This window comes from Arvicola amphibius, chromosome 7, assembly GCF_903992535.2.
Source record: "Arvicola amphibius chromosome 7, mArvAmp1.2, whole genome shotgun sequence".
Lineage (NCBI taxonomy): Eukaryota > Metazoa > Chordata > Mammalia > Rodentia > Cricetidae > Arvicola > Arvicola amphibius.
The window spans coordinates 15,758,967-15,786,349 of NC_052053.1; the positions used below are offsets into that span (position 1 = coordinate 15,758,967).

General features: G+C 45.3%; 1 protein-coding gene across 1 annotated transcript in view; it reads left to right on the forward strand.

Annotated features, from left to right (window-relative positions):
• Positions 1 to 27,383, forward strand: part of Stk39 (serine/threonine kinase 39) — a 256,946-nt gene that overhangs the window by 53,465 nt on the left and 176,098 nt on the right. Inside the window, exons 2-4 of the mRNA XM_038337065.1 lie at positions 8,529 to 8,641; positions 22,235 to 22,343; positions 27,010 to 27,151. Of these exons, the coding sequence (XP_038192993.1) occupies positions 8,529 to 8,641; positions 22,235 to 22,343; positions 27,010 to 27,151 (364 nt within the window). The remainder of the gene's footprint in view (positions 1 to 8,528; positions 8,642 to 22,234; positions 22,344 to 27,009; positions 27,152 to 27,383) is intronic.

Below are 27,383 nucleotides of genomic sequence, written 5' to 3' on the forward strand. Positions count from 1 at the left end.
TGCCCTCTGAGTTTGGAATCTCAGTGCAGCAGTAATGAGCATTTCTCTGATAGCTGGTGCTGTTTGAACAATTTTTTCATATGTTGATTGGTCAGCTGTACGTCATGTTTTGTGTTTGTCTGTGTTTGTGTGCGCTTGTATGTTAAGGCCCATGTCTTCCTCAGTTGCCGTCCACCTTAGTTTTTGAGAAAGGGTGTCTCACAAACCCAGAGTTTATCTATTTAGCTAGATTTGCTAGCCAGCCAGATCAAGGGATCCTCTTGTCTCCTCCTTCCTAGGGCTGGGATTCTAGGCTCCTGTACATAAGGGAGGGGATCCAAACTCAGGTCTGCATTCATGAGTAGCAAGTACTTCACCAACCGAGCCGTCTCCACTGCTCTTCATCCCTAGCCAGCATGGTGACAGGTTTGCTTGGTTTTGGCTTTCTTATTGTTTTGAGTGCTTTGTATATTCTGCTTGTCCTCAGTCACACCTGTATTTAGCAAAGGTTTTTTTTTTTTACCTGTTTAGAAGGATATTTCTTCACTTGACTGTTTCCTTTACTGGGCAGAAGAGTTTTAATTTCATGAAGTCTGGTTTGTTGCTATTGTTTCCTGAGCAAATAGAGGTTTCCCCACCCCCCCAGAAAGCCCCAGCAGCACCTTGAGTGTTTTCTCTACTTATTTCTCTCACAGTTTCAAAGTTTCACATCTTACATTCCGGTCTTTGATCCATCTGAAGTCGGTGTTTGTACAGGGTGAGAGATAAGGACCACGTTTCACTCTTTTACGTGTGAATATTTAATTTTCCAGCACCATCAAACAAGTTATGTGATCATTTTTCCATCTAGACAGATGAGAGCTTCATGTGCATGACCTAAAAGATATTTTAAAATTTCCCCCCTCAGGTAAGAATGGGTACAGCTGGGAAACCAAATACCCATTTTAGTTGTAAGCAAAATGTGGCCCCAGGAAAGCAATGGTTTTATGTTGAAGACAGGAACAACAAACTCATCACCACCCTTAACAGTTGGGGAGAACTCCCACCGATCTGGACTCACAGCTTTTCTGCAAAGTCCAGACACCCGGTCCAGGCCCAGTAGCTGTACCTCTGTAAATATCACGTGTATCCATTCACCTGTATCTCCCCGGTCAGTTTCCGGCCGTCAGGTGACTGGTTGGCTTTGTGGGCTGTAAGGTTGGCTATAAATAGAACAGAGTAAGCCGGGGAAGGAGGGCTGGAAGAAAGCGCGTGAGCCAAAGCCATTTGTTTTGTGTACTATGCGCCGCATGCCAACACTTCTATAAAGACAACCTGATATGGCTCTGGACTGTACTTATTGGCAGAGTGGGTCTGTGGCTGATGAACATAATTAGAGCCCTTGTGTGTGCTGGGAAAGGGCCTAGCCCTTATTAAAGTTTGGCTTGGCGTTCCTCCTGTAAGTAGGGCGTGATGATAGACTTTGTTCCAGTGGCCATCGTGAATGTCAGAGGTTAATGCCATGACCAGCCCCAGCCTTGCAACGTAGGGGAAGTTGTTACTGGGAAATCAAATACATCCTGACTTTAACATAAACTAACTCTGTTGTGGACTAAGTGTGTATGTGTGTGTGTGTCTGTGTGTCTTTGTATGTGTGTAACATACTAGACGTTACGGTTATTAGAGGGAAAGATACTGCATATTATAAGAGAATATTCTTTTTAGCCCAAGAGCTGAATAATTTAGGGTGCATCAATGGCATGGATTATTATACAGTATTAAAATCACAAGTTGTGCCGGGCGGTGGTGGCGCACGCCTTTAATCCCAGCACTCGGGAGGCAGAGGCAGGCGGATCTCTGTGAGTTCGAGACCAGCCTGGTCTACAAGAGCTAGTTCCAGGACAGGCTCCAAAGCCGCAGAGAAACCCTGTCTCGAAAAACCAAAAAAAAAAAAAAAAAAAAAAAAAAAAAAATCACAAGTTGACCCACCGTCTCCATGAGTGAACGCACCCCTCTCGTTCCTGACTTTCTCCCTCATGTTCTCGCTCCTTCTGCTCCTCATCAGGACCTTGGGAGCTCAGTCCAGTGCTCCAATGTGGGGCTCAGTCACCTTCCCCATCTGTCGCCAGCTGGAGGTTCCCTCACGGTCCTGACTTTCTTTCTCATGTTCTCTCTCCTTCTGCTCCTCATCAGGACCTTGGGAGCTCAGTCCGGTGCTCCAATGTGGGGCTCTGTCATTTTCTTCATCTATCGTCAGGTGGAGGTTCTATGGTGATATGCAAGAAATTCATCAGTATGGCTATAGGAACTGGCCTTTTCAGGCTCCCTCTCCTCAGCTGCCCAAGGAACTAACTGGGGGCGTCTCCCTGGAAACCTGGGAACCCCTCGGTGGGACAGAACTAATGGGAGATCACCAACTCCAGTTGGAATAGGACTGATGGATCATGCGACCAAACCCGCCTCTCTGAATGTGGCCAACAGCGGGGGCTGACTGAGAAGCAAAGGACAATGGCTCTGGGCTCTGATTGTTCTTCATGGACGGGCTCTGTGGGAGCCTTCTCAGCTTGGTCGATCACCTTCCTGGACCTGGGGGGAGTTGGGAGGACCTTGGTCTTAGCATAGAGTGGGGAACCCTGATGGCTCCTTGGCCTTGAGAGGGAGGGAGGGGAGGTATGGGTGGAGGGGAGGGGAGGGAAGGGGGAGGAGGAGGGGAGGGAGGGGGGAGGAGGAGGGAAGGAGATGGAAATTTTTAAATATAAAAAAAATAAACCATGAAAAAAAAATAAAAATAAAATCACAAGTTGATGGGATACCGCACAACCTGGAAAGATTTCCCTAAAGAGCAATGCTAGCTGCACTGGTTGGTTTTTGTGTTCCAACTTGACACAAGCTAGAGTCATCCGAGAAGAAGGAACCCCAGGAGAGGACATGGCTCCATGAGATCCATCTGTAAGGCATTTTCTCAATTAGTGGTCAGTACAGGAGGGCCCGCCCATGGTGAGTGGTACCATCCATGGGCTAGTGGTCCTGGGTTCTATAAGAAAGCAGGCTGAGCAAGCCAGTAAGCATCACTCCTCCATGGCCTCTACATCAACTCCTGCATCCAGGATCCTACCCTGTTTGAGTTCCTGTCCCGACTTCCTTCAGTGATGAACAACAATGTAGAAGTGTAAATCAAATAAACCGTTTTCTCCCCAACTTGTTTTTTTTGGTATTGGTGTTTTAGTAAAGCAACAGAAACCCTAATTAAGACACTATCTAAGTTTTAACTAGGACTTACTGTATACTGGACACCATTCTAAGAGTTTCCCATGAATTAATTTGCTAGATCTTGACAACCCTCCTTTAAGCTGGATATTCTTATCACCATGTAACAGATAAGAAACTGAGGCATGGAGAAGCTAAATAATCCATCCAAGGATGGACAGTTAATATGATGTGGCATTAGGGTGTGAACCTATGTAATCACTGGTCAAAGGTGCTTTAAACTTGTGTCTTCTTAGGATAGATATTAAAATTGATTACAACAAGTCTTGCTATAGAATATTAATTCATCAGTCACTGCTGCTGAATTCTCTGGGTGGTCTTTTACATTTTAGGTTCTTCTGTATACCATGTTGTATCAGACCTGAAGAAGCTTTTAGCCTTTTGTTTCCAACTTTAGAGCTCTTTTCCTTACCTTCAAACCACAAGAACCTTCCCTATGCTCAGCTTTGGTTCTTGTCCCTTAGGTGCTATAAATAGACAGCCTGAAGTTGGTCTTCCTCATGGTTTGCAGGGAGCAGTGGGTCCCAGCAGGAGTGTCTTATATTTACTGGACTGCCATTTTCCAGGGATTGAAACATATTATGCCATATTGAGTCGTACAAATAGATTTTATTAGTTCATTAAGGAAGCTGAAGTTTAGACATTAGGTCTAAAATCACAAAGGGGAGGGAATCCACATCTTTGATGAGTAGAATCTTCACAGTGGTGGTTTGAATGAGACTGGCTCCATAAGCTCATAAATTTGAATGCTTGGTCCCCAGTTAGTGGAACTATTTGGGAAGGATTAGAAAGTGTGGCCTCTAGGAGTAGGTATGGCCTTGTTGGAGGAGGTGTGTCATTGGGGTGGGCTTTGAGGTTTCAAAATTTTGTGCTAGCCCAAGTATCTGTCTGCCTATTACCTGCAGATCATGATGTGACGCTCTCAGCTACTTCTCCGTCTCAGTCTTAGTGGTCATTGTCCTGCCGTGATGTTCATGGGCTCATCCTTTAAAATAGTAAGCAGGCCTCCAGTAAAATGCTCTCTTCATAAGAATTGCCTTGGTCACATGTCTCTTCACAGCACTAGCACAGTGATGAAGATAGTCACCTAACCTCATTTTAAAAGATCTTGCTCACCTAAGATGTGGAAACTGCAGCAATTAACGGAAGGCCCTTCTGGTGATCTTAGCTCTGGATTTTGACTTAATTAGGTCCGAACTGGTAATTAGCATGGCATTCACCACAGGTCTCGGTGGAAGAGTGGCTTCGAATAGATAGTGAATGGAGCTGTGTCAGTTTTCTGGGGCTGCTATAACAAAACATCATAGGTCAAATGGCCTGAAGCACAGACTAAAATTTATTTCCATAGTTCAGGAGGCTGAACGGTGTAGCTCAAGGCCAACTTGTTTTCTGCGAGTCCATCTTCCTGTTTGAGGCCCAGTACTTTCCTCTGGGTGGGGAGAGAGGAAAGTGCATTTATTTTTCCTTGTCAGTTACAGTACTGAGATGATACTGAAGAGTTTTCTGTGACTCCCAAAGCCCTCTTACTAAGTTCATAGTGGGTGGGGGCTTTTACCATTTGTAGTTTTAGTCTGTAGCGAAAGCTCAGGTCACTGTAGCTGCCCACCTTGTCTTTATTCCTCATAAGAAATGATCGTGTAGAAGGATTTATCCCTCTTGTGCCAGGAGTGGTCACCTTTGGACTTTCATCTTCTAGTGAATGCCTTCCTTGTGGTAGGGCTTTAGTTACTCTTTGCTGATGAATTAATATCAGCGACGACCTCTCACTGCCTTTTTGAGTCTGAGGTTGTCTGGTGGCTGTTAAGTCCTTGCATTCGAGTTAGGTAGCCAGGGAGTGCCGTTTCAAGGACTTGTTACTGCGTTAGACTCTGTGAACACGGGTTTATACAAGGGAAATAAGTATGAAGTATGTAATAAGTTCTAAGTATGAAGGAATAAGGTGCTCAGTAGGGGCTGTGTGTTGAGGAGAAGGGGAAGTCACAGGAGACCCACACTAAGACATTTGCTTGTGATTAAAGATGAAATTTACATCTTTGTTTCTGATTTTCACAACAGAAAAGGAAAACATGATGCTGTATGTTTCTTGTTTTCTCTTAAGTTATTTAGGAACAAGGCATTTTTCTACCAGCACCACATACAGGGAGGAATTTGTCACATGGGTCATAGAATTAAGAACTTTGACCATACTGTTTAGACACTTCTGGCAACACTTATATGATTTCTCTCTCTCTCTCTCTCTCTTTCTCTCTTTAATAAAAGAAACACTGATGTATTTGTTTCTTACAGACTTATTGAAATCTAAAGTTATGACACTAAGTTACATATCCAGGAAGTATTTCTTTGGGTAACTCAAATGTGAGCTCAGATGTGCAGTTCTCTGGCGATCACCTCAGTTCAAGCCACAAAACAGATGGGGACATTCATGCCCACCGAAAGTCAGACCTGAGCCTCGGTCATGAATTCAAGGAAACTGCCACTGTCTGCCGTCACGGTAGTTTCTCTCTGAAACTTAGAACTGTTGTTGGCTTGGAACTACCAAAGAAATGAATGGGGATAGATCGACTCAAGACTGCCCGAAAAGACAGAAAGATAGAAAGATGCAAGTTTTTTAGTCTGGCACACGGGCCACCATCCTATAGAGAGTTTCACTTCACTTTGGCCGGGAGTCGAATAAAACGAGAAATGCTCCAGGCTTCGCTGTCCCAAGGATAATGGTTACTAGAAGCACACCATCAGGTGTTAGCGAATTGTGTTTCAGCATCAAAGACCATTGACTGTTTCACTATTCCATTTTACTTTAGGTTGTGAACACTTGCTTATTTCCTGGATTTCTAAGCCTACATTTTCAAGGCTGCCTTTTAATCTGTTCAGCAGAGTACATAAAGATCCTTAAAGCAGACCTGCCTTATTCTTTCTGAATGGCCCTTTGGAAAATTGAGAGGTCACCTCTTCCTTTTATGTCATAGTGCGGATTTCCTTTACCCAGGGAGTCTTCCCTCGAGTCAAGCAGGCTTCCAAGTTGGAATCAGGACTCACAGTAGAACACACACTTTGTACCTCCACTGCACAAAGCTGGTCTTAGCCGTCCTTGGCAAGCTGCATTCTGAAGCTGCCTTCCAGAAGGTACTGGCCTCCACCCACCCACACCAAATTCATGACCACTGGTGTCTTGGCTGCAGCAATTTGGAACAAAACAAGCAAACAAAGAACACATACCAGCCAGCATGCCTTGTTCTGGAGTCCTAAGCCTATGTTTTCCAATTATTGCAGGAGGGAAAACAAAAATCCCTTCTCTTCTACCTCGCTGCGAGGGGGTAGACTTGGTCTTTAGGATGCTCTCTCCGTTCAGCTTGGTTCTTGATGCCTTTTGAAGTTAAAAGGATGCCTCTGGACTCAGAGCAAGAGCTCCTAGTGTTCAGTAGATGGCTATATCCTTTCTTGCTATTGCAGCAGGCTTGTGCCATATAGTTTCCTGTTTGCTGTGTAAAGATAAAAGTCGTGATTCTTTAGTTGGCTGTAATTCTAACGCAGTAAGTGTCTCCAAGAGCCAGAGATAACCCACTTCTGCTTTTGAGAATTCCCATTTGTGTCTGCATTCTTGAATATATTAGTGGAACTCTGAGGTTGTAAGTCCAGCGCATATGGGAAGGCCTGATGTTATGTACACCTGTTCAGTCCATTCTGGGAGCTGGCCTGCTTTCTGTTCTTCAATTGCTTTGATTAGAAAACACTTGGGACTGTGTATTAAGGGTGGAAGAGAGAGATGGAGAAACTGATTGTAGAACGATATGGCATGCTGCCAGCAGCTAGTTAAAATGTTTGTTGATTTCTCTGCTGGGTTCCAGACCCACTGCTAACCAGCTACTTAGCCCTTTCTCTGTGCCTCCCTCACTGTGAGTCTCTTGTTTTGGGGACTGGAAAACACATTTTGCCAGCAGCAGGACTCTTTGTAGTGTTTGACTTGATAGCTGGAACATTCTGGATTGAACCCAAGTCTGCGGGCCGTGAGGCCAACCTGGTGGGACTGAGGCTGAAGGAGCGCCCTGAGGTTGGAGAGGAAGGCCATGACACGCACCAGTCCTCTTCCTGTTCCTGAAAGGGAGGCTCCCTTGCACCTTCTCTCCAGGTTGGTTCTCTTTGGGTGAGCCATTGAGTACTGAAGAAATATTTTCCTGGCAAGGCCGAGGCAAGCGAGGAAGGGCAGGCTGTGCTCTGCTGTGCTTTGGCTTGTGGGAAGTAGGCAAACATCACAGACGTGGGCGTTTGGCACACTGACTCAGATCCCAGCCCAGGTCCTTACCTGTTAGCTATGTGACCTTGGGCAGTGTTGCCAGGTTCCCATTTTCTCACATATAAAATGAGGCCGGCCAATAATGAAAACTCACAAGCTTTAACGGGAATTTTACGGCTATAGTGGGTGGTCAGCACATGGGGTTCACACAGGTTGGGCTTCTGTGTGTGGACACCTGGAAGGGAGAGGACTGGTCGACTTCCGGGTGTTAGAGTCATATCTGTCCCCCTTTGCACTGTCCCAGGCTCAGGCTGAGTTCTTTCATTGGACATCTAGGAAAGAATTTATGCGGTTGGGATGTCAGTTTTTGGTTTCATCTGTGGAATTACGATGCCTTGCCCTGGGGGTCTTTTGCCCTGACGGCATAGAAATCTCATTAGACGTTCTTGGTATTGCGCCACAAATCATGACTCTTCTGCATCCCGTTCCTCTAAAGCATGGATAACGATGTGGCTCCGCCTTTTAGGAGTCTGAGTGCATTAGCTAATGATCAGGAGACCTTAAATATGAAATTTCCATGAATGCCCAGGAGCTTCTGCAACGACACATTTGCATCGTGTTGCTTGGCATCCCTAAGAGCTGCGTTTGAAACAAGAGACTCCTAGGGCAGATTTCTGTTTTCCTGATTGTAGAGCAAGAGCTGAAGCCCTGGGAGTGTTCAGGATGCTAAATCGCAGGACACGGTGGAAGTCCTGAAGGAGCCCAGGAAGACCTGGGAATGGATGCGAGTTGGAAGCGTAGTTCAATGAGGCAGGACCCAGGGGTCATAACAACTTGAAGCTCAAGTGGAGTTGTGCTCAGCTTGCCTGCCCCTCTGTCCTCAGAGAGACACTGGGAACTTTTCTTCTCTATATAGTCATTTTAAAACCGAAGGGGCTCTTTGAAGATGTCCCTGGTAATACTTTGAATATCTTCTGTCGGAGACTTAAAATAATAGACGTTGTAAAAAAGAGGTGCGTAAGTGCCAGTCAGCTGGTGCCATTTGATAGCGGATGTCTTTATTTTCTTTCAGGTAGCGGAGCGACGGCTGTGGTCCAGGCAGCCCTGTGCAAACCCAGGCAAGAACGCGTAGCCATCAAGCGGATCAACCTGGAAAAATGCCAGACGAGTATGGATGAACTATTAGTGAGTATCGGGGGAGGGATGGCTGCTGCCTGCTCTTCATGGTCCGGGGCTTGTGCACTGTTAGAGAAGAACATGGTGTTGGTGGGTAGTGGTTCCCCGGAACTAGCTGCACCCCTCTCTTCTCTGAGTGATGACTCGCTGCCTCAGGAGTAAGTGGCTTTGGTGTGCAGTATTCAAACTGCACAGCCCCGTGGTTTCAGTGTGGCATTCCATTTTAGACACGGAGGGCTCTGGCCTGAGGTCATGGATTTGTGACCCCCCCAAAGTTCAGATGTCCACCTTCTCTTGGGCCTTTTCTGAAGAGTTCATGACACAGCTATGAATTCCTCCAGAAGCATATATTGGTCATTTCTGCTTTTATAAGTCACAAGGTCGTATACAAATAGAGGTTTTGTGTTTCCCTCCCTCCCTCCCTCTCTCTCTCTCGTCATATACTATAGACTGCATTTGGCTAATGATCCAAGTTTGCTACCTTGAATTTCTTCTTTGAAATGAAGCACTTACATAAATAACTGGAGCGTGTCTGTGTAGATATGACTGTAGTAGCGTTGGTTGGTCGAAGGAACATTTGCTCTGGGCTTAACTGACTCATTATTAAATGAACAGCTTAGCAAATGGTTATTAGTTACCCAGCAAACTGTGAAGGGTTTTAGACTTTAATCTCATAAATATGGTCGTTGTTCTGCCTGCCAGGATTTTTTTTTCCCCCTTTCCCTTTCGGCCATTTATTTCAGGATAAAACTGGAGTGGAGGAGTTAACCGATGGGTTATCCCCAACTAATCCCAGCACAAATATTAGTGCAGTAGCACCGTGCAAGCTATGCAGTATAATGACAGTTGGCTCCACATGAAGAAGCCTTTTGTTTTATTCTACACTGGGAATGGAATGCCGTTAACAAGAGCTTTTTGTCTCCTCCCAGAATATAGCTTTTCTTTCAGGCTTAATTACAGTACGCTATGGTATAAATTAAGTTCACGGCTAGAGCTGTACTTTTCCAGACCTGCTTGGCCTTCCATTTTAAACCGGGTTACACAATGCCAAGATCTCACTGGGATTGAGCAAGGGACTGCCAGCCAAAAGCCCAGATTACAGCAAGGGCTTCTGTAACTAAACGTTAATTTAAAAAAGTCATCCATTTATGTCCCCCCCGCTCAGAATTTCAGCTATGCATTGCTTCTGTGGGCATTGCTGCTGCAGAGGACTTAGTCTGTTTCTGACTGGGTAGTGACCAGCACAGTTGGGCCTTTGTCATCTACCAGCCCTCAAGGTCATCTTCCCCGGGTGGAAAAAACATCGAATAAACTGTGGGGAGAGCTGGGTCCCGCTTCAGCCACTAACTTGTTTTCAACTTCGGTTGCATTGCCTAATAGCATTGGGTCATTTTAAGAGAGAGCTGAATTGGAAAATCCCTGAGGTCTCTTGGGAGTCTTCGAATCCTGTGAACTGTACATTAACACTTGTGCATTGTTTGAAATATCCCTTAAGAGTCTGCCTATGGTGTTTGTGTTTCACGGTGGCGCTCTGTTGGAGCCCCAGCCACCACCTCACTACCAGCCGAGTAGGGTAGCGTGTGTAGTTTGAGTGTCTTTGTGCTGCAGTCTTGGATGCAGCTTTTGGGCTGCACTGGTGCTATGATCTGGGCTCTTTCAAGCTTCTAGTTGCCCAAGGCCATTGGTAACTGTTTATCACAGTTGGCAAACAAGCATGATGGCCCATTTAGAGCCAGATTGAGGACCAGAGGAGACCTTCTCACTCCAGTCCCTTTCTTCCACTTCCTGGGACAGGAAGCATACCATCACAGACTGTAGGCAGTCTGGCTGTCTGCTTAAGGGCTGGGCTCTTTATTCTTTTGTGCTCGGCACCTTCAGTCTTTAGGAGTTGTCTGATAGCAGCGCTCAATTTACTTTTCTGACCCCGTTTCTCTCATTGTAGTGCCCAAGCTGTATAGAATATACGCATACTTACTTATTATATAATAAGAATAATAAAATACATGTAATAAATACACATAACAAAATAAAATGGTGAAAATTTCCATTTAACAGATGCTAAATTCTTACGTATGTTGCTTTGGTCTCAACTTTGCACCTCTGCTCTTTTATGCTTTGGTATGTTTAGAGACGGTGGGAGGAAGGGCGCTGGTCCTTCAGGGTATATACTACGATTTCTAATTTCACATAAAAATAATTAAGGATTCTGAGTATAGCCTGCCCAAGGTCATTAGTATAGCCCTCCTTTGTGGTCCAGATGATTGACACAGGCGCATTGTGTGGAGCAGAGTTCCCGTGCCCTTCCGACCTCCTGCACTGCTGTGGCTTGCACTTTTATTATTCCTGCGGTTTCACAGTTTGGCAGCGTTTGGACATCCGGTATCCTATTAACCCTTTAATTCCATGAATGCGTATTATCTCCAGGTTGAGGGACTGCATCATCTCACAGGGCGCCATGTGTTAACTGGAAACCATTGTTCTTAGAAGAAACAATGGCCACTGGGGTCTTTATCTTGCAAGAGCATTATGTCATAGAAGTCACAATTATCAACTGTGTACTAGCTCTTGGAACATATCTGCCTCCCCCAAGGAATTTTTCACCCCGGACCCCTTCTCCTCTCTCTGTTCCCAAGCCTAAGTTCTCTCCTGGGCTTCATGGCCTTTGCCCCTTGATGTGGGGAATCTACATGCAGAACCAGATGTGGTGATGCCCAGCAGTTTTGAACAGTTGACCAAACAGACTCACTGTACCTTTGGCTGCGGTCATGGCCTTGGCTCCAGGTTTTGCTGCAGAAGGAGACGCGTTAAAAGTGTTAATCCCTGTGCCAGCTTCTCCAAGAATATAAGGACGAAAGGAAATGCCAGCTGAGCTCATTGGCACCGAATGACTGCCGATCTAAACTTACCCGTTGAAATGAGTTCTGCTAAACTTCTTCAAGGTTAAGCTTGTGGAAGATAGAGAAATGCATTTATCTGTTTATTTGATAGAACTTCAACATCATTTCTATAGTGTGCTTAGTCTACGAGGAGCTTAAACTGCTGTTTGTGCACAACCTTGTTTTATTTAATTCAACAGTAATTAGAGGCGAGCCCTCCACAGTGAAAGGTTTCATTCAGGTGCTGACTGACATTTTCCCACTCGAAACTTGTGCTTTCTCTCTGTGTCCCTTTGCCTTTTCCTTGTCACTGTGGAGTGTCCCGTGACTGACTGTAGCCTGTCAGGATGACGCACCTGTGGTGGGGAGGGTGTGTTGCTGTCAGCTTCATGTCTTTCTGTTTTCAGGAGGCACGCTTCTCGTGCTCTGATTATTTCTCGGGTTTGCTGATCCCACGCTTGCTGTCAGCCTGTGTTCGTCAGCTCCGTAGCGATACTGGAATAAGTGGAAATTTAAAGTAGCATATCACTTCCAGAAGACATTTTTTAGTTGTGAAGCAGGCATTTGTCCGCTTCACCTTTACCAGCTGCGTTCAAAGCCTCCCAGGGGTCCCTGTCCCGTGGGAAACCCTGGGCTAGTAAGTCGGTCTCTTCGTTTAGGAAGAGAAGAGGCGAGATTGCTGAGCAATGGCCACTTTAGCAGGTTGATAGATTGCCGGCTGTGAGGTGGGAACATAAGACTTGTCATGTGGACTGATAGGTCCTGGGGAGAGAGCGCTGAGCTTCTTAAAAGTGCTTGCTTGCTTCCCCAGTCTGGTCAGCCTCAAGGTTAGTATCACTATCCTGGGGTTCCTTATTGGAGTTTCCTTATTATCCATTATCTAAGTGGAGAATTAATGATCTTTTTTTTGAAAGCATTTATCTTTTCAGACTTTCATCAGATGATAAAATAAATTCCATAAACATGCCATTCATTTTTCTTTACCTTAAAATTCAGCTCTTTTCCAGCCAACAGGATGCTGTCCTTTATTTCATTCACAGGCTACTGAACATGTTTGACTCATTAGTTAATTTGGCTGCTTTGTTTTTGTTTGCTTGTTTTGCTTTGTTTTGTTTTGACAGGATCTCACCACGCAGCTCACATTTGCCTTACGCTTTACTTCTCCTGCCTCAGCTTCCCATGTGCTGGGATTATCGATGCGTTGCCCAGCATCTTCTTGAATCCTAGGCTTTAACCATACTTCTCTTATCTTTTCCTCTGTTTGGAGTTCCTCTGTTTCCAGGCTGTCTTTGATTTAGTTATGGACAACTTGGCTTCATCTCCTCATCGATCCATGTGCAGCAATACCATTGAACATACAGTTTAATCATTAAGCTATACCTTGTAGGAGAGACCCTCACCCTGGAGCTGAAGCACTTGTTTCTTAAGGCGAGCAAGGCAGTGGGAGCAGGAGAGAAAAGAAAAGAAAAAAGGAAAGAAATTGCCTGGGGATTACATTATGAAATCATGTAATGGTTTTAGTTTGCGATGGATGACAGATGTGACAAAGTCACTGGGAAGGAAACAATGTCCACACAAAGTGATGGCTGCTGAACCCTGTGGCAGAGGACAGAAGGTAGAGCCAGAGGACTTGCCTGCTTCCCACTCCCTGCAAGCACTGCTCCCTCGAAATCTGCAATGATCCAAACCAGGGCTGCGGAGGGACAAACATGCCATGCAGAGAGAGACAGAGAGATGCAGAGAGAGGAAGAGAGAGAAAGAGAAAGGAAGAAGAGGTAGAAGTAGGCAGAGTTCCGCCTTTTAAAGGGACAGGGTACCGCCTGCGTGATGCACTCTGCCAGGTCCCCAAGGGGCGGGGCCAGGTGTGCCTGGATGCTTACAAACTCACTTTCGCCTAGTGCCACAGTCTCTTTGATTCAAAGAAAATCATACTAGGTGGCTTAAGTCATGGCTATTTTAAACTTTGTTCTTTAAGGACATACTCTTCGAAGAGCCACTTAAACGAAAATACAGATTACTAGCAAGTTGGGTTTACATTGACTGTGTTACTGTGCTGTAGCTACGAAAGTCGGCTGGAAAGTTCTCCTTGAGGGCATGCCACATGCCCTCGACTTCCCTGTGTATATATAGAAGGAACGTCTTTCCGTCTCTCCCTTCCTTCAGTTGTCAGAGTTCCGGCCTTCGTCCTTCTCTTTCTCCGTCATCCTTGCAAAGGCCGTCTGCTCTGTCACAGACAAGACTCATCTATTAATCAAGACTTTTTTTTTTTTTTCTCCTCAGCAAAAGACATTGCTTTCTGCTGCTGGGCCGTTGTTTCTCTTTGCACTTCATCTTCCGTTCCCTCTCTCCCTTCTGCCCTCTTCTCTCCCCCTCCTTAGAATAATAAATTAGCTCTGAATTATAGAGTGTTTTGGAGAAGCAAAAGCTTTGGAGGGTTCCCTGCTTGATCATTTTGAGAGGACTGGTTAACCTCTAACCGTAACGAGATGCAGGTTTCCTCATCTCTTTATTGCAGCGGTATGATCTGAGGCCCTGTGAGCGTCAGTCCCCCCCTTTATTTGAGGCTTAAAGAAAACAAACAAGCACACCCCCGAAAAAAAAAACAAACAAACCTTGCCTGTGTTGTATTAGCAAAGCTGATCCTTTTTCAAGTCATGTTTATTTTTTATTGTAGGAAGATTATTCTGCTTAGAAAGCTTCCAGCTTTGTGAGTTGGCTTCTAAACAGTACAGTTTCTGCATGTGTTTTCTTCATTGCGTCTACGAAAGTAGTTTTTGATTCCATTTGGTTGCATGGATTTTCTAATTAGTAAAGTGTCTATCCGTATTCCAGCTCATTCCTCCTCAGCTGTGGGACAGGTTGCGTGTGACTGTTCCTTGTTGTCTTTTACACTACTTTAAATTTTTTAAAAAAAAAGTGCAAGCCTACTTCACTGCATGCAACATTTTTGAACATTTTAGGTCTCAACCACAAGTTTTCTACCTTGTTGCCATTCAGCTTTGTAATTATTTTCATATGTTTCAGTGTTGGTGTGTTTTTTCAAGTATTGTCCCATTGGAGGCAGGATTTGAAGTGCAATGTGGAGGAGGCTGTTTTGAAGATAGGGAAATTTAAAGAAATTAGAAAATAATTACTTATATGCAAAGCAAATTCATTTCTGTGGTTCTGGACTTGGATTATTAGCTTATAAATATGTGTAATTTGGTTGGAAAGTAGTTTTCAGTTTTAGAATATTATATTTAAAAGTTATGTCATAGTTTTTTCAGATACTAATTAAATAATACTAATTGAATTTGCATTTAAATATATGTAAATATGGTTATTAGAAAAGTTTGCCAACATGGGTAAGTCTCATCTTTCAAAAAGTCAATAAAAAGGAACATTGCAAAAGAGAATTCTCTGGGTTTCTACTTGTCAGCGGCAAAGACCCATCTAGTGTGTGTTCATGTGCACAGGAGGAGCAGAGACTTACCTAGTGTGTGTTCTTGTGCACAGGGGGAGCTGAGACCTACTTAGTGTGTGTTCATGTGAAGAGGTACCAAGCATATGCTCATAAAGGCACTTCAGATGGAATATCTTTTTGGTCTTGTGTCTTTTTCTGAAGCTGACGACTGAACCTGGAGTCTCACACATGCTGGGCAGTACTCTACCACCAAACCACACCCTACTCTCTCATTGTTTTGCACCTTTTGTTGTCCTTCTAGAGCCCTGGGCAATGTTTGGGCTGAAACAAAAAAATGCTTCTGCCCTTTCCTGCTACCTCTTTTTTTTTTTTTTTTTTTCTATTTTGGTTTGGGTTATCCACAGGGAATAAGGCTGTGCCTGCAGAACGAGCACTGTGTAGTGCGCAGGAGAAGTACATAGAGCCCGGGATGGGTCTCCCCCTGGGGCAGGAGTTCTTGCCTGTACCCAGGCGTGGGACAGGATGCTCCTCAGAAGTCAGTTTCACCTCACATTCCTGGCCATTTGGTGCTGCCAGGAAAGCCTGTCGCAGTGCTAGCAGCTGGCTTCTTGGTTCCCAGGAGTTTGACAAGCCAGTGACGGTAGACATTCCCCATTTCTGTTCATGACCTGACTGTTTTGAGTATTCCCAACCACAGGCAGTTGTGAGTAGCTGAGTCTTTTATCACTTTTTCCAGAGTGATAATCTTAGAGATACATGTGTGCGCACGTGTGTGCGTTTGTGTGCACACGTGCATGTGTTTATAAGTATTGCAAACAGTTTCATGTCTCCACCACCAATCTTGTAGACCCTGCGCCGCGCACTCTCTTCTGTCAGTGAGCAGATATTCCCCTTTACTCCTGAGGGATTTTCCAACCTCTGACCGCCCTGATACTTCACATTGTGATGACAGCTCCACTTTTAAAGTTTTCCAACATGGACTTAAGCTGATGGTGTCTATTTCTGATGGTGACGACTGAACCTGGAGTCTCACACATGCTGGGCAGTACTCTACCACCAAACCACACCCTACTGTTTTTCACCTTTTGATTTCTTCATCCTTCCCTTAAGGAAGTTTCCTTTTTCTTTTTGTTTTCAAAGTATCTAGAAAGATACTCAGAAAGATACAAGTTTCTCACTTGTAATCTTTTCTCTTTTTGGGGGGAGTGGTGGTACCGTTTTTTTTGAGACAGGGTTTCTCTGTAGCTTTAGACTCTATCCTGGAACTAGATCATGTAGACCAGGCTGGCCTCGAACTCACAGAGATCCGTCTGCCTCTGCCTCCCGAGTGCTAAAATTAAAGGCATGCACCACCACGGCCCGGCTCCCCACCTGTAATCTTGCTGTCAATTAGAATGTACTCCCATAAACTCAGATACCAAACCACAGGAAAATAATGGCAGAGGGAAGCAGCAGAGCATAGTCTTTGATTCTTTTGTAGCACTATAAACTAGGATGCTCAGCTCCCTCCTTAAGTTGGGTTGTCTCTGTTGATACTTCCCCCTAAAAGATGCAAGGGTTTGCCTCATAATAGTATGTCACTTTCATAGTTTGAAAAAAATCGATGTGACAGTTTTATAATTGAAAGTGACAGCCAGAAGAATACATTGCCCTTCTAAAAGCTTTGTTAATCTTCTGATTTTTGGCCAACATTAAAAATTGCTTGCTTATTACTATTCATTTGCTTTGAAATTAATTCACTAATCTGTTCTTGAGATCTAGTCTCATGTTTGCCCAGGCTGGCTCCAAGTTCTGTATGTAGCTGTGAATGTTAAACTCTGACCTTCTCCCTCCAGTCGGTAGGTGGAGCGGGCACCCCCATGTTCAGCTTTATACAGTGCTGGGGATGGAAGCCCAGGCTTCTGCTTCATAGGCAAGCAGGCTTCAGATTGAGCTACATCCCAGCCCTTATTCTTGCTTCCTTTAAGCCCTGCTGTTCGTGGTGTATGGTTAGTTAAGAGCAGTGGTTATGTCCCCCTTCCTGATCATGCAGTTACTGAGGAAATAAAAACTGGACATGTACCTTCTGAAGAGTTTTTATTAACTTGGTTATCCCCATATCACTTAAGGGATTATTTAAGTACTTGGAGAATATCACATACGTTTTAGAGATAAATTTTTGCTATTATTTGCATTTGGATAAGATTTATAAATATCATACAATTTATATTTTTCCTATTTTTTTCTATCTTCAAGTTCGTAGTTGTCTTTTTTCCTTTTCACTCTTTGCATGTGTATACATTAGACTTTTTTCTGTAGCACTTTGAGGCAACTTACCGGGATTCGTAGAGTTTAACCGTGGGTTATAAGGGAACCACGTTGAATAGCTAGGGAACACAGAGCGCAGAGATCCAGCGGCCGTGGTAAAGCTGGATCCCGACTCCCCATTTTCCCCATCTGTGGTTATCTCAATGGCCTAACCTGCATTACAGGAAACCCTTTGATTTATCAGGGCCAGTGGTCGTGTCACATGAACCTTCTCCAGCTTCCGGGGTCAACTCTATGCCTTTAAGGCTGAGCCACATGCAAACCCTTGTACAAGGGAGTGACCAGTACGCAGACCCTCCTCTGCAGACAAGGAACTGAGACACTGATCAATAAGTACCCCGGGTTACTTTTTAGTATAATGTTACATGCTAGACCTGCAGGGGCAGGGGAGTGGGTAAACCTCCCTTTGCTTTCCCCATACTGTTCCTAAGTAGAGAGTAATGTTAATCACATTTTACAGGAAAGGAAAGTGAGGACCCCAAAAAGGCTGAACACCCTGCCAGGGTAATCAGGGAGGTAAAAGGCAGAGCTAGGGAGTAGAGTATGGGGCGCATATATATATATCGCCCAGGCTGACCTCATAGCCAAGATCCTCCTGCTCCAATCAGCTGCAATTATAGCTGCGATTACGGGAATGTATCAGTATGCCAGGACAGAAGGTACAGTGCTTACAGTTTTTGGAGAATCAGATTCTTGTAGCTGTCATTCCTCTTTTATATTACTGTTTATAGGAGAAAGAATTTGGAAGTGTATGGCAGGAGAGAATAAAGATTATGTATCAGTACAACACAATCCCTCATAAATACTGCATTAATCTTTCCATTTGGCATTGGGAGACATCCCCCTCTAATGCCTTTGTAAACTTTGTACACATTTTTTATTTTCACACCGAGTTTCAGGGGCTTGTGTCAGGTTGGCAGTGTAGCTCAGTTGCTCGAGTGCTTGTCTAGTGTGCACAAGCAACCATCACTGTTATGTAGTGAGTCTGAGACCACACTTGACTGTGTTAGACCCTGTCTGAGAGAGAGGGGTGAAGAGGAGAGACCAAGACCTCTGTCTCATTGTGTTTGCAAAGCTTGCCTCAGCCATGAGGTGTCCTTTGTTGGGTTGTCCTTCCATCTGTTCCCATATGGCCCCCGGCAGAGGGTTGTTGCTATGTCAACTGCTTCAGGGTTGCCCTGTCTTAGGTTGGGTTTACTCCTTAGGAACGTGGCCTGTGATTGATGCATTTCCACTGAAGCTGTGTTAGCAGATTTGAGCCTGCGCCACGGCTTGATTTGCATTTGATGACACGTGTAAATCTTTGCCACCGGCTCTGAGGAGCTACTGGGATTGCCCTTAACTGCAGCTGTGGTGCGAGCTGCCCAAGTTTGACCTCTGTTATTTTTTCTTCACCCAACTTTGACATCCTGTTCTCCATCCCTGTGGATGACTTTTGCTTTTGCCCATCCGTTCGAGGCCCAACTGTTTGAATGTTAAAATCTCTTCTCCTTCCATCTCTGCTCCCTGTTCCTCTCCTCAGTTTGGGCTCAGCTGCTGAGCCTCTCTTTCACCTGGCCCTCGTGGCAGTATCTGTGTTTGCTCCCCGGCCCTCGCTTTGCCTTGTGACACTTTGCTGGCCTCTAAGCTCAGTGTGAAGTTCTGCCACGCAAGGCTGGGCTCCTAGTGTCAGAGCATAAACACTGCTTGGAAGCCTGCTAGAAGGTACACTAGGCCTCGCCCTGGACCTGCCCTGTGGAACCTGGGTTTTTCCACATTGGGCGTGTAACCCAACGTACAGGTTACAGTTTCAGAAGCCGGGCCCCAATTTACACTTCTGCATAGGCTGTGACCCAGTTAAGAGAATCAGAACTGGATCTTTCTGTAGGAAAAATTGGATACAAAGTTTTCATTATGTTAGTTTGTCCATCCTTGGGCAATGCATTGCTTATCTTTTGAGAAAAAGAACAAATGACTTTTTTTTTTAATAAATGTCTTTCTTAATTATGTGAATGAACTTGGGGCATTGTGGAAAGACTGGATAATTTAACTTATAAGACTGTTAGGAGGAAATTCAAATAGTGGTCTCACGACTCTTTTGATGAGTAGACCCTCTTCCCTCTCCCTCCCTCCCTCCCTCCCTCCTTCCCTCCCTCCCTCCCTCCCTCTCCTCCTTCTTTTTGGTGCTGATGGTCATACCTGTATACTGTGGAGCTATACACCAGCTCTAAAGGGGGACTAATTTTTGTACCGAATATTTGATTCAGCAAATACAGTTTTCAATTTTTCTTGTTTGGTACCTTGCTAGAAGGCAGCTAAAGCAAATGCTGATCTATAAATGAAGGTACAGTTAGGCCTGGAGAGGACCTCATCCTTCCTGTAAATGTATTTCTATCTCCGTTTAGCTTCCTTGACGGTGTAGGGAACAACTGATGATAATTCTGTCGGCTGTGGCCTGTGTTGTCATCAGGCCCTTAGGCTTTTAGGCCCCTTACACGGGGAAACTATGGGGCAACCCGGATAAGACAGGAGTCTGGGGAGTATGGGGGGTATGAGATATGCACCCCAAAACTAAACGGTGGGTAGCTGTGGTGCTGCATGGTAGAAGCACATGAGGCTGTGATGCACAGACTGCTGGAAATCTTCCGCCAGCTCCCCACCCCTTGTTTGGTCTGCGTTTATGCTGCTCCTGTGGTTGTGTTGGTAGGAGCCGGATCTGTGATGGCTGCTACCCAGGTTTTAGAGCCCTGTAATTTATACAGATACACACATACTCACACAGACGAGGGAGGAAAGGAGGGAGGGAGGGAGGGAGGGAGGGAGGGAGGGAGGGAGGGAGAGAGATTGCTCTGCAGCATGAGAGCCCCTGATACTCTTGGTATAAGGTGTGTAGGATGTAATATCATAGCCATTTTTGTACAGGGGGCTAAACATCATAATTTTCTTCAAGGTAAACAATTTCCTTACTGTGAACATTGATTATTCATTCTGCATTTTGGTTGATAACCCGAAAGACTGGCAGTAGGAAGCCAGGAAGGCATTAATTTGCATGGATGTGTGGTGATAGTTCAGACTATGCTCTGTTTCTGTGCTGTTACCAATTGGACCTGACCTCATGCTTCAGGCTGAGTTGAGGAGGTATCCTATTGCCCTTCAGATGCTGTTGAGTTGGAAAAGAAGTGCCCAGGGATGTGTTGAGTTTTTCCTCTGGAAGCATCTCACGGCAAAAGAACCTGATACCAGAAAACCTGGGCCTTCGATCTTGGTCCAAATTGTCAGACCTAGAAAATGAACTAGCGGATTGAAGGCCCCGAGGAAGGAAAATGTCTGTGTAGGATAAAAAGAAAATAGAGAACTCAATGAGTTTCTAGGATCTTGCTCCAGGAAGAACTTTAAATGTATGTAGGAATTAGCTGGGCAGTGGTGGCGCACTCCTTTAATCCCAGCACTTGGGAGGCAGAGGCAGGTGCATATCTGTGAGTCTGAGGCCAGCCTGGTGTACAAGAGTGAGTTCCAAGACAGACACCAAAACTACAAAGAAACCCTGTCTCAAAAAACCAAAAAAACAAAAATAAAAAATATATACATTTAATGTATATATATATAGAATTTGTACATATGTTCATATGTATATACATATATATGTAGGAATTAAAGTATGTGCTTGTGTTATGTATCGCTGTTTCCAGTGAAACTACATTAGCAGATTTGAGCCTGTGCCACATATATATGTACATATATATGTATGTATATATATATATGTGTGTGTGTGTGTGTGTAGAAATTAAAGTATATGCTTGTCTTATATATTGCTGTGTTTTGGCTGAGTAATTAGGGTATAGTTCTTTGAGGATTAGGTAATAATATTAGATATGTATATAATATTAGTTATGTATAATAGTAGTCCAAACTGTAAAGTGCTAGTTGGGCACTGAGTTAACTTTAAAGTTAACTAGAAGTGCATGATAGAATATATGTGCGGTTGAATGCCTAGATGCTCCTTTCTTTCGCAATGAGTGTGCAACAGCATGTGTGAGGCCGCTGCGGTGACCAGGGAGGTGCTTTTGCTATTGGACAGCACTGTGCACCGAATGGCCCTTCAGCTTATGGTCTGTGCATTTACGGCCATGACTTTAATAAACGCTGAAACAAAACCCACCCGGACAGGAGCGATGCGGGGAAACGAGGTTTACTGACGTTTTCTGTGCGTGTGTTATTTATAAGCCTCGCCCTTTTGGCCATCACATTAGCTGTGTTCTCCGTAGCTGTTCGGCAGCCCGAACCGCAAAGCATTGCTCCTCTGCCGTTTTAGCTGAGTGGACAGGTAAGGTACCGTAGGCCTTCTCCGGATCCTCCGCAATGCTCCCATTGCCGGTATCTCTTTCAGAGTGAGACTTTTGTGTCCGATGTTTCCCAGGCTTGCTTTACTTTGCCCCACCCCACCCCCTTCTTTGTTGGAGGAATATCAACCGAGGTGTCATTTGTGAAACGATAGGCTGGCGTTTCCTCATTTAGCACAGTGCGGCTCACAGGCAGTTTTGTCTTCATCTGGATGTGGGTGGAGATGTGACCCACTAGGGTTGAAGCTGGCCAGCGGGTCCCAGCTCTCCTTGTAGCTTACCCAGGTCCCCCCCCCCCCCACCATGGGGCCTTTAGTTCAGGCAAGGAGCATTTAGAGCAGGGTTCTTGGCTGGCAGCATGAGGGTCATCTGGGTAACACACTGAGCTGAAGTTCCTCTGTCCCGTGACTGGCAAGAGAAACGCATAACCCTACAGACTGCCCCAAGTGTGCGCCTCCGTCCGTCCACCACTTGTCTCAGCTCCAGTCTCTCCTGCAAATTGTTCTCTGGGGACACACCCCTCCTTGCCCAGGGTTTGCAGGCCTTTTCTTCTCCGAGGAGGAGATTGCCAGGAGAACTATAATTTCCTGGGCGCCATTGTATCAGTAGCCTGACAACCGAAGGGAGGGACACAGGGCAGGCTGGCTACAGTTCTGTATCATGTCTCTCTCTCTTTCTTCTTTTTTATTTATTACAGAAAGAAATTCAGGCGATGAGTCAGTGCAGCCACCCCAACGTAGTGACTTATTACACTTCCTTTGTGGTCAAAGATGAGCTTTGGCTGGTGATGAAATTACTAAGCGGAGGTAAGTGAGTTTCGTGGCTGCCTGCTTTTGTTTTCCCTTGTCTGGTGGGAGTCATCATACTGAATAAGATTTTAGACTTTGTGCCCTTCAGTCCTTGGTTTTGAAAGGCCAGATTTCTTTTTCTTTTGTTTTTTAATGTGGCTTTTGAGACAGAGTTCTTCTGTGAAGCTGTCCTTGGAACTCATTCTGTAGACCAGGTTAGCCTCAGACTCATGGAGATTCTCCTGTCTCTGCTGGGATTAAAGGTGTGCACCACCGCTGCCTGGCAAGGGGCCAGATTTCTTAATAATTCTAAGCCTTTCATAATTGGATTTAGTGTCCTAGAGTTGCTGTGCCCCCTTCTCCACGTAGATAGTATCCCCACCTTCTTGGTTAGGTGATGTCCATTGCCCTAGCTGGAATATGTTCTCAGAGATCTCCAGCCCTTCCGTGTCCTGTGCCTGGCTTCTGCCTTAGATCCTTAGATGCTTCCTTTTCCCACACACAATCACAGTCTCTCTGTAACCTCCAGGTACTCTTTTCGGTATTACTGACCAGTGTTGTGTGTGTGTGTGTGTGTGTGTGTGTGTGGTGTTGAGGATCCAACCCAGGACCTTCCACATGTCAGACAAGTCCCCTAGCACTAAGATACACCTCAGCCCAGTCCTTTAAACACAATATAAGTCCTTAGCGTTAGTACTCTGTGATCAGGGAAGAGCGCGATGGACTGACTCTTGAGCACTTGCGTGGTGGCTGGTGCGCTACAGTTTAAGTTTCTGTCCCCTGTTTCTTCACACTTAAAGTTATTCGTGGTAGCTGACGACTGTGATACTGGTCAGTGCAGACTCTCGACTCCCTGAAGACACAGCTACCCATCGAGTTTGGACCCTTGAACCTGACACCCTGTGGCCCCTCACTACATTGTTTCAGTTTACGCGGAGAGAAATGCTTGCCACTTGGTTGGTGTTCAGGAGTGACAGAGCGGCGTCATTCCCATCCTGTTGTTCTCGGGGAGAGATCTCTCAAGTTGGTGACAGTTTACAAGACTCTCTCACATGTGGATGGACTTTATCTGAGAAAAACAAAAAGCAACCCAACACCGCAAGATCAGCACCGAAAAGGGGATGAAAATGATCACCAGTAATGCACACGCACGCACGTGTACACACACACACACACACACACACACACAGGCCAGTGATTGCGAAAGTGATAGCCACTTACTCTGTGGCTCAATCCTGTTCAAGACAGTTGCCTCATTCCATCTGAGCGTTCTCCATGTTGTCCTCATCCCCATCCTGCAGACACAGCCCTGAAGCTCACCGGACTTAGGCAGTGTGTCCCAGGTCGCTAACAAACACACACACACACACACACACACACACACACACACACAAACTGTGAGTGGTAGAGGAAAATGCTCCTTTTAACACGGCCACATTCCAAGCGTCCTCTCCGTTTTACAGCCCTGGACATTGAAGCTTAGAAAGCCTGCATGGTTTCTGCTGAAGGCCTACATTGTCCCTGCGCTGTCTCTCTCTGGCGGCGCTCCTTGTGTACAGCTCTGGGCAGGAAGGATATCTTGTGAGCGAGAATCAATTCTGGGCTGACTCTGTCTAGCCAAAACTAGTATGGTTGGATCTCTAGACCAGGTTCCAGCTAAGATGAAGTTAGGAATGTATTTTAATTGTTATCGTTACTATTTTAAAGAAACCCCCTCGCAGCAAGCAGAGGCCCATACATGAGATGCCAAGTCTCTGTGGTTGATTTGAGCATCCCTGGGTGGGCCTTCTAGGAAGCATGTCTCTGCTCTCTTAGTCCTCAGTCCTGTTCTTTTAAGTGCTTTCTTTAGTTTGTAATGAAAAGGGAAAGAGAAAAGGCAGGGGAAGCCCAGAGAGCCAGACTGTAGCGCTGAGCTCCAGAGTGCTCACTTCTTCCAGAGTCTCACGGGGTTTTACTACCTCTGAGAAAGCGGCGAGCTCTGGTGACCTGGACCCCAGACTCCTCGGCTTCTCTGCTCCAGTTGAAGAGTTCACCTCAGTTAGCCTTTCGCTCTCGTAAACTTGAGAGCATCCCTGGTTTCCTTTTTGAGGACCAGATAGAAAAATGCATTGTCCGAGAGTCCAGTCCTGTCTCCAGACAGGGCTTTGAAAGGTAAGGTAATAGGTTTGCAGCAAGCTTGCACAGGAATGCAGGGGTGTAGACAGATAAGGACTTGTGTTCACCTTCTTTCAGAAGGCTAGAAATACGTATATGCTGGTTAAGTTACATACTTTTAACAATAAAGCAAATAATGTTTAGAGTCATTATTTTTTCTCTATGATCTGAAAATCTACGAGTTGATACATAGACAGATGCTTTCTCTTCTGAGGAGGGAAATTTCCGTTCATTTTGTTGTGTGGTGTTTGGCTACATGGAGTCTCCTAATGAGGGGGGCAGGCAGCTAGCTAGTTTGGTGCAGAACCATCTGGTGGAGAGACTCAGTCCTCTTATTTAACCATAAAGAGCCTAGAGCCAAACTCAGGTCCTGAGGTAAGCCATTTGTTAACCGTTCAGAAATGTTGAATCTCCAGGTAATTATAGCTTTAAAAATGACCCAGAGGTGTAGAATATTAATGACTATGTGTTGAAACATGCCTAGGATACCAACCTCTATAGAGTAACAAAGCACCAGGTATTTGTTTATTACTTATTAAAAAGTCTGTGCATAAAGCATAAGGCAAAGTTGTTTGGAGTCTTACAAAGGAGTCTTGGGGTTATGGAAAGGGGTAGGTGTGGAGGCACCATGCTTGCCCCCACCCACGTGATGGGAAGGAAGGGATGCTACTCATTTCTCTTGACTCTCTGCGGTCTTTACCCCTGAACAATGTTTGCTTCTTGATTTCACTTGTTTACTTCTCTAAAAAAATAAGTTTATATCCATTTAGTAGATATATTTATATTATTGTTATTTCAAAAACTGTGTTGTCCAAGTTGTTTCTGAACTCCAGGACTCCAGACATCCTTCCATTGCAGCCTCCTGAGCCCCTGGGGACCACACCCAGCTTTTAAATCTTACTTATTAGTATTACCGCTATTGCGTGCGTGCGTGCGTGAGTGCGTGTGTGTGTGTGTGTGTGTGTGCATGAATGTGTGTGCGTGTGTGTGCGTGCGTGTGTGTGTGCATGAATGTGTGCGTGTGTGCGTGCGTGTGTGTGTGTGTGTGTGCATGAATGTGTGCGTGTGTGTGCGTGCGTGCGTGCGTGTGTGTGTGTGTGTGTGTTGCCTTTAGCACAGACATACATATGGAGCTAAGAAGAACTTGCAGCCGGGCGGGGGTGGCGCACGCCTTTAATCCCAGCACTCGGGAGGCAGAGGCAGGCGGATCTCTGTGAGTTCGAGACCAGCCTGGTCTACAAGAGCTAGTTCCAGGACAGGCTCCAAAGCCACAGAGAAACCCTGTCTCGAAAAACCAAAAAAAAAAAAAAAAAAAAAAAAAGAACTTGCAGTAATCACTTCTTTATTTCTGCCATCTAAGTACCAGTGAATAAGTTCAGGTTGTCAGGCTTGGTGGCAAGTGTCCTTACTGTTGAGATGTCTCACTACCCTCACCGTAGACTTTAAAATAAATGTGCTGGGGGGATCCATCATAGGCCCTTTGTCGTAGTCAAGATTCTCCGGGGAAACAGAAATATTGGGGGGCAGTATATGTTTTATACACATTCATGTAATTACAAAAGGAACACTGGTTTAAATGACTGGGGACTGAATGGTCAATCAGTACCTGTTTGTACGGTAGAGAGGCAGAAAACCTGGCACCTGGCAACTGGTCAGTCCATGGGAACAGAAGACTTCAAAGCAGGGGGCCATTGATGCCGCCTCCATCTGAGACTGGAGACCTGGAGGCTCCAGGCAGAGTCGCTGGTGCCAGTCTTCACTGAAAGGCTGGTGTCTGTGGGGACAGCAGCTGCAGTAGACCTGTTCACCTAGCTAGTGGAAGTCTATCATAGAGCCCCAGCCTATCCGATGCTGCTCCCCATAACTGGGACAGGCAGGTCTTTTCCCTGAGTTACTGTTGCATGTGCCAGTCACCCTGGACATGCCCTCACGGTTACAGCGGAAGGATGCCTTTCTCACTCGTAGGAATTTCTCAGGACAGCGAGATTGGTAATGAATTTCAATCCTCACAGCCTTGTGTTCATGCAGCTGATCACATGCTTCATCACTGGCCTCAAATTCAAGGGTCCCCTCGCCCTTTCTCTCAGCTCTGTTATTATCACTTGTGTGTATGTGTTTAGGTGTGTAGGTCGTGTGTGTGTGTGCCTGCAGAGGCCAGAAGAGGGAGTTGGATCCCTTGGAGGAGCTGGAGTTAAAGGTGGCTGTGGGCTAGTGGGAGCTGAGCCCAGGGCTTCTGGAAAAGCAGCAGTCTGTGTTCAGCGAGCCATCTTAACAGAGCTCTGCTTCTGGACTCTCAGTGAGACTTCATCTCAACTTCACACTGAAAGAGTTCTTGCCAGCTTCCTAGTCGACATAGTGTTTCTGGCCTTGAGCATGACATTTGATTCATTTCTTGGGAGTATTGAAATTAAGTAAACAGATTCTGTATTTGATGGTCCTTTCTAGTGTTGTAAGAGTAGAGGGTTCTTAATGTAAAAAGGAATGGGGATGCTCATAAAAAGAATCCTCCCAATGCTGTCTGTCCACTCAGGTTCCATGTTGGACATCATCAAATACATTGTCAATCGAGGCGAGCACAAGAACGGCGTTCTGGAAGAGGCAATAATCGCAACAATTCTTAAGGAAGTTTTGGAAGGTTTAGACTACCTGCACAGAAATGGCCAGATCCACAGGTATGGTTTCTGTACAGTCTGCTCTTCATAATATATAGCTCTAATCTGTAAAGAATTTCAAGGAACCATTTCCTACAGGTGGGCTTTTGTATTATTCAAAAGCAACACTTAAAAAAACAAAACAAACCTCCCAAGAATAAACTTGGATGCATTTCCTTGGTATCCTTGAGGCTGGTTTATGTGGTTAAATTGAAATAGAGCAAATGTAGTAAGTGCTGTGTGGGCTCATTAA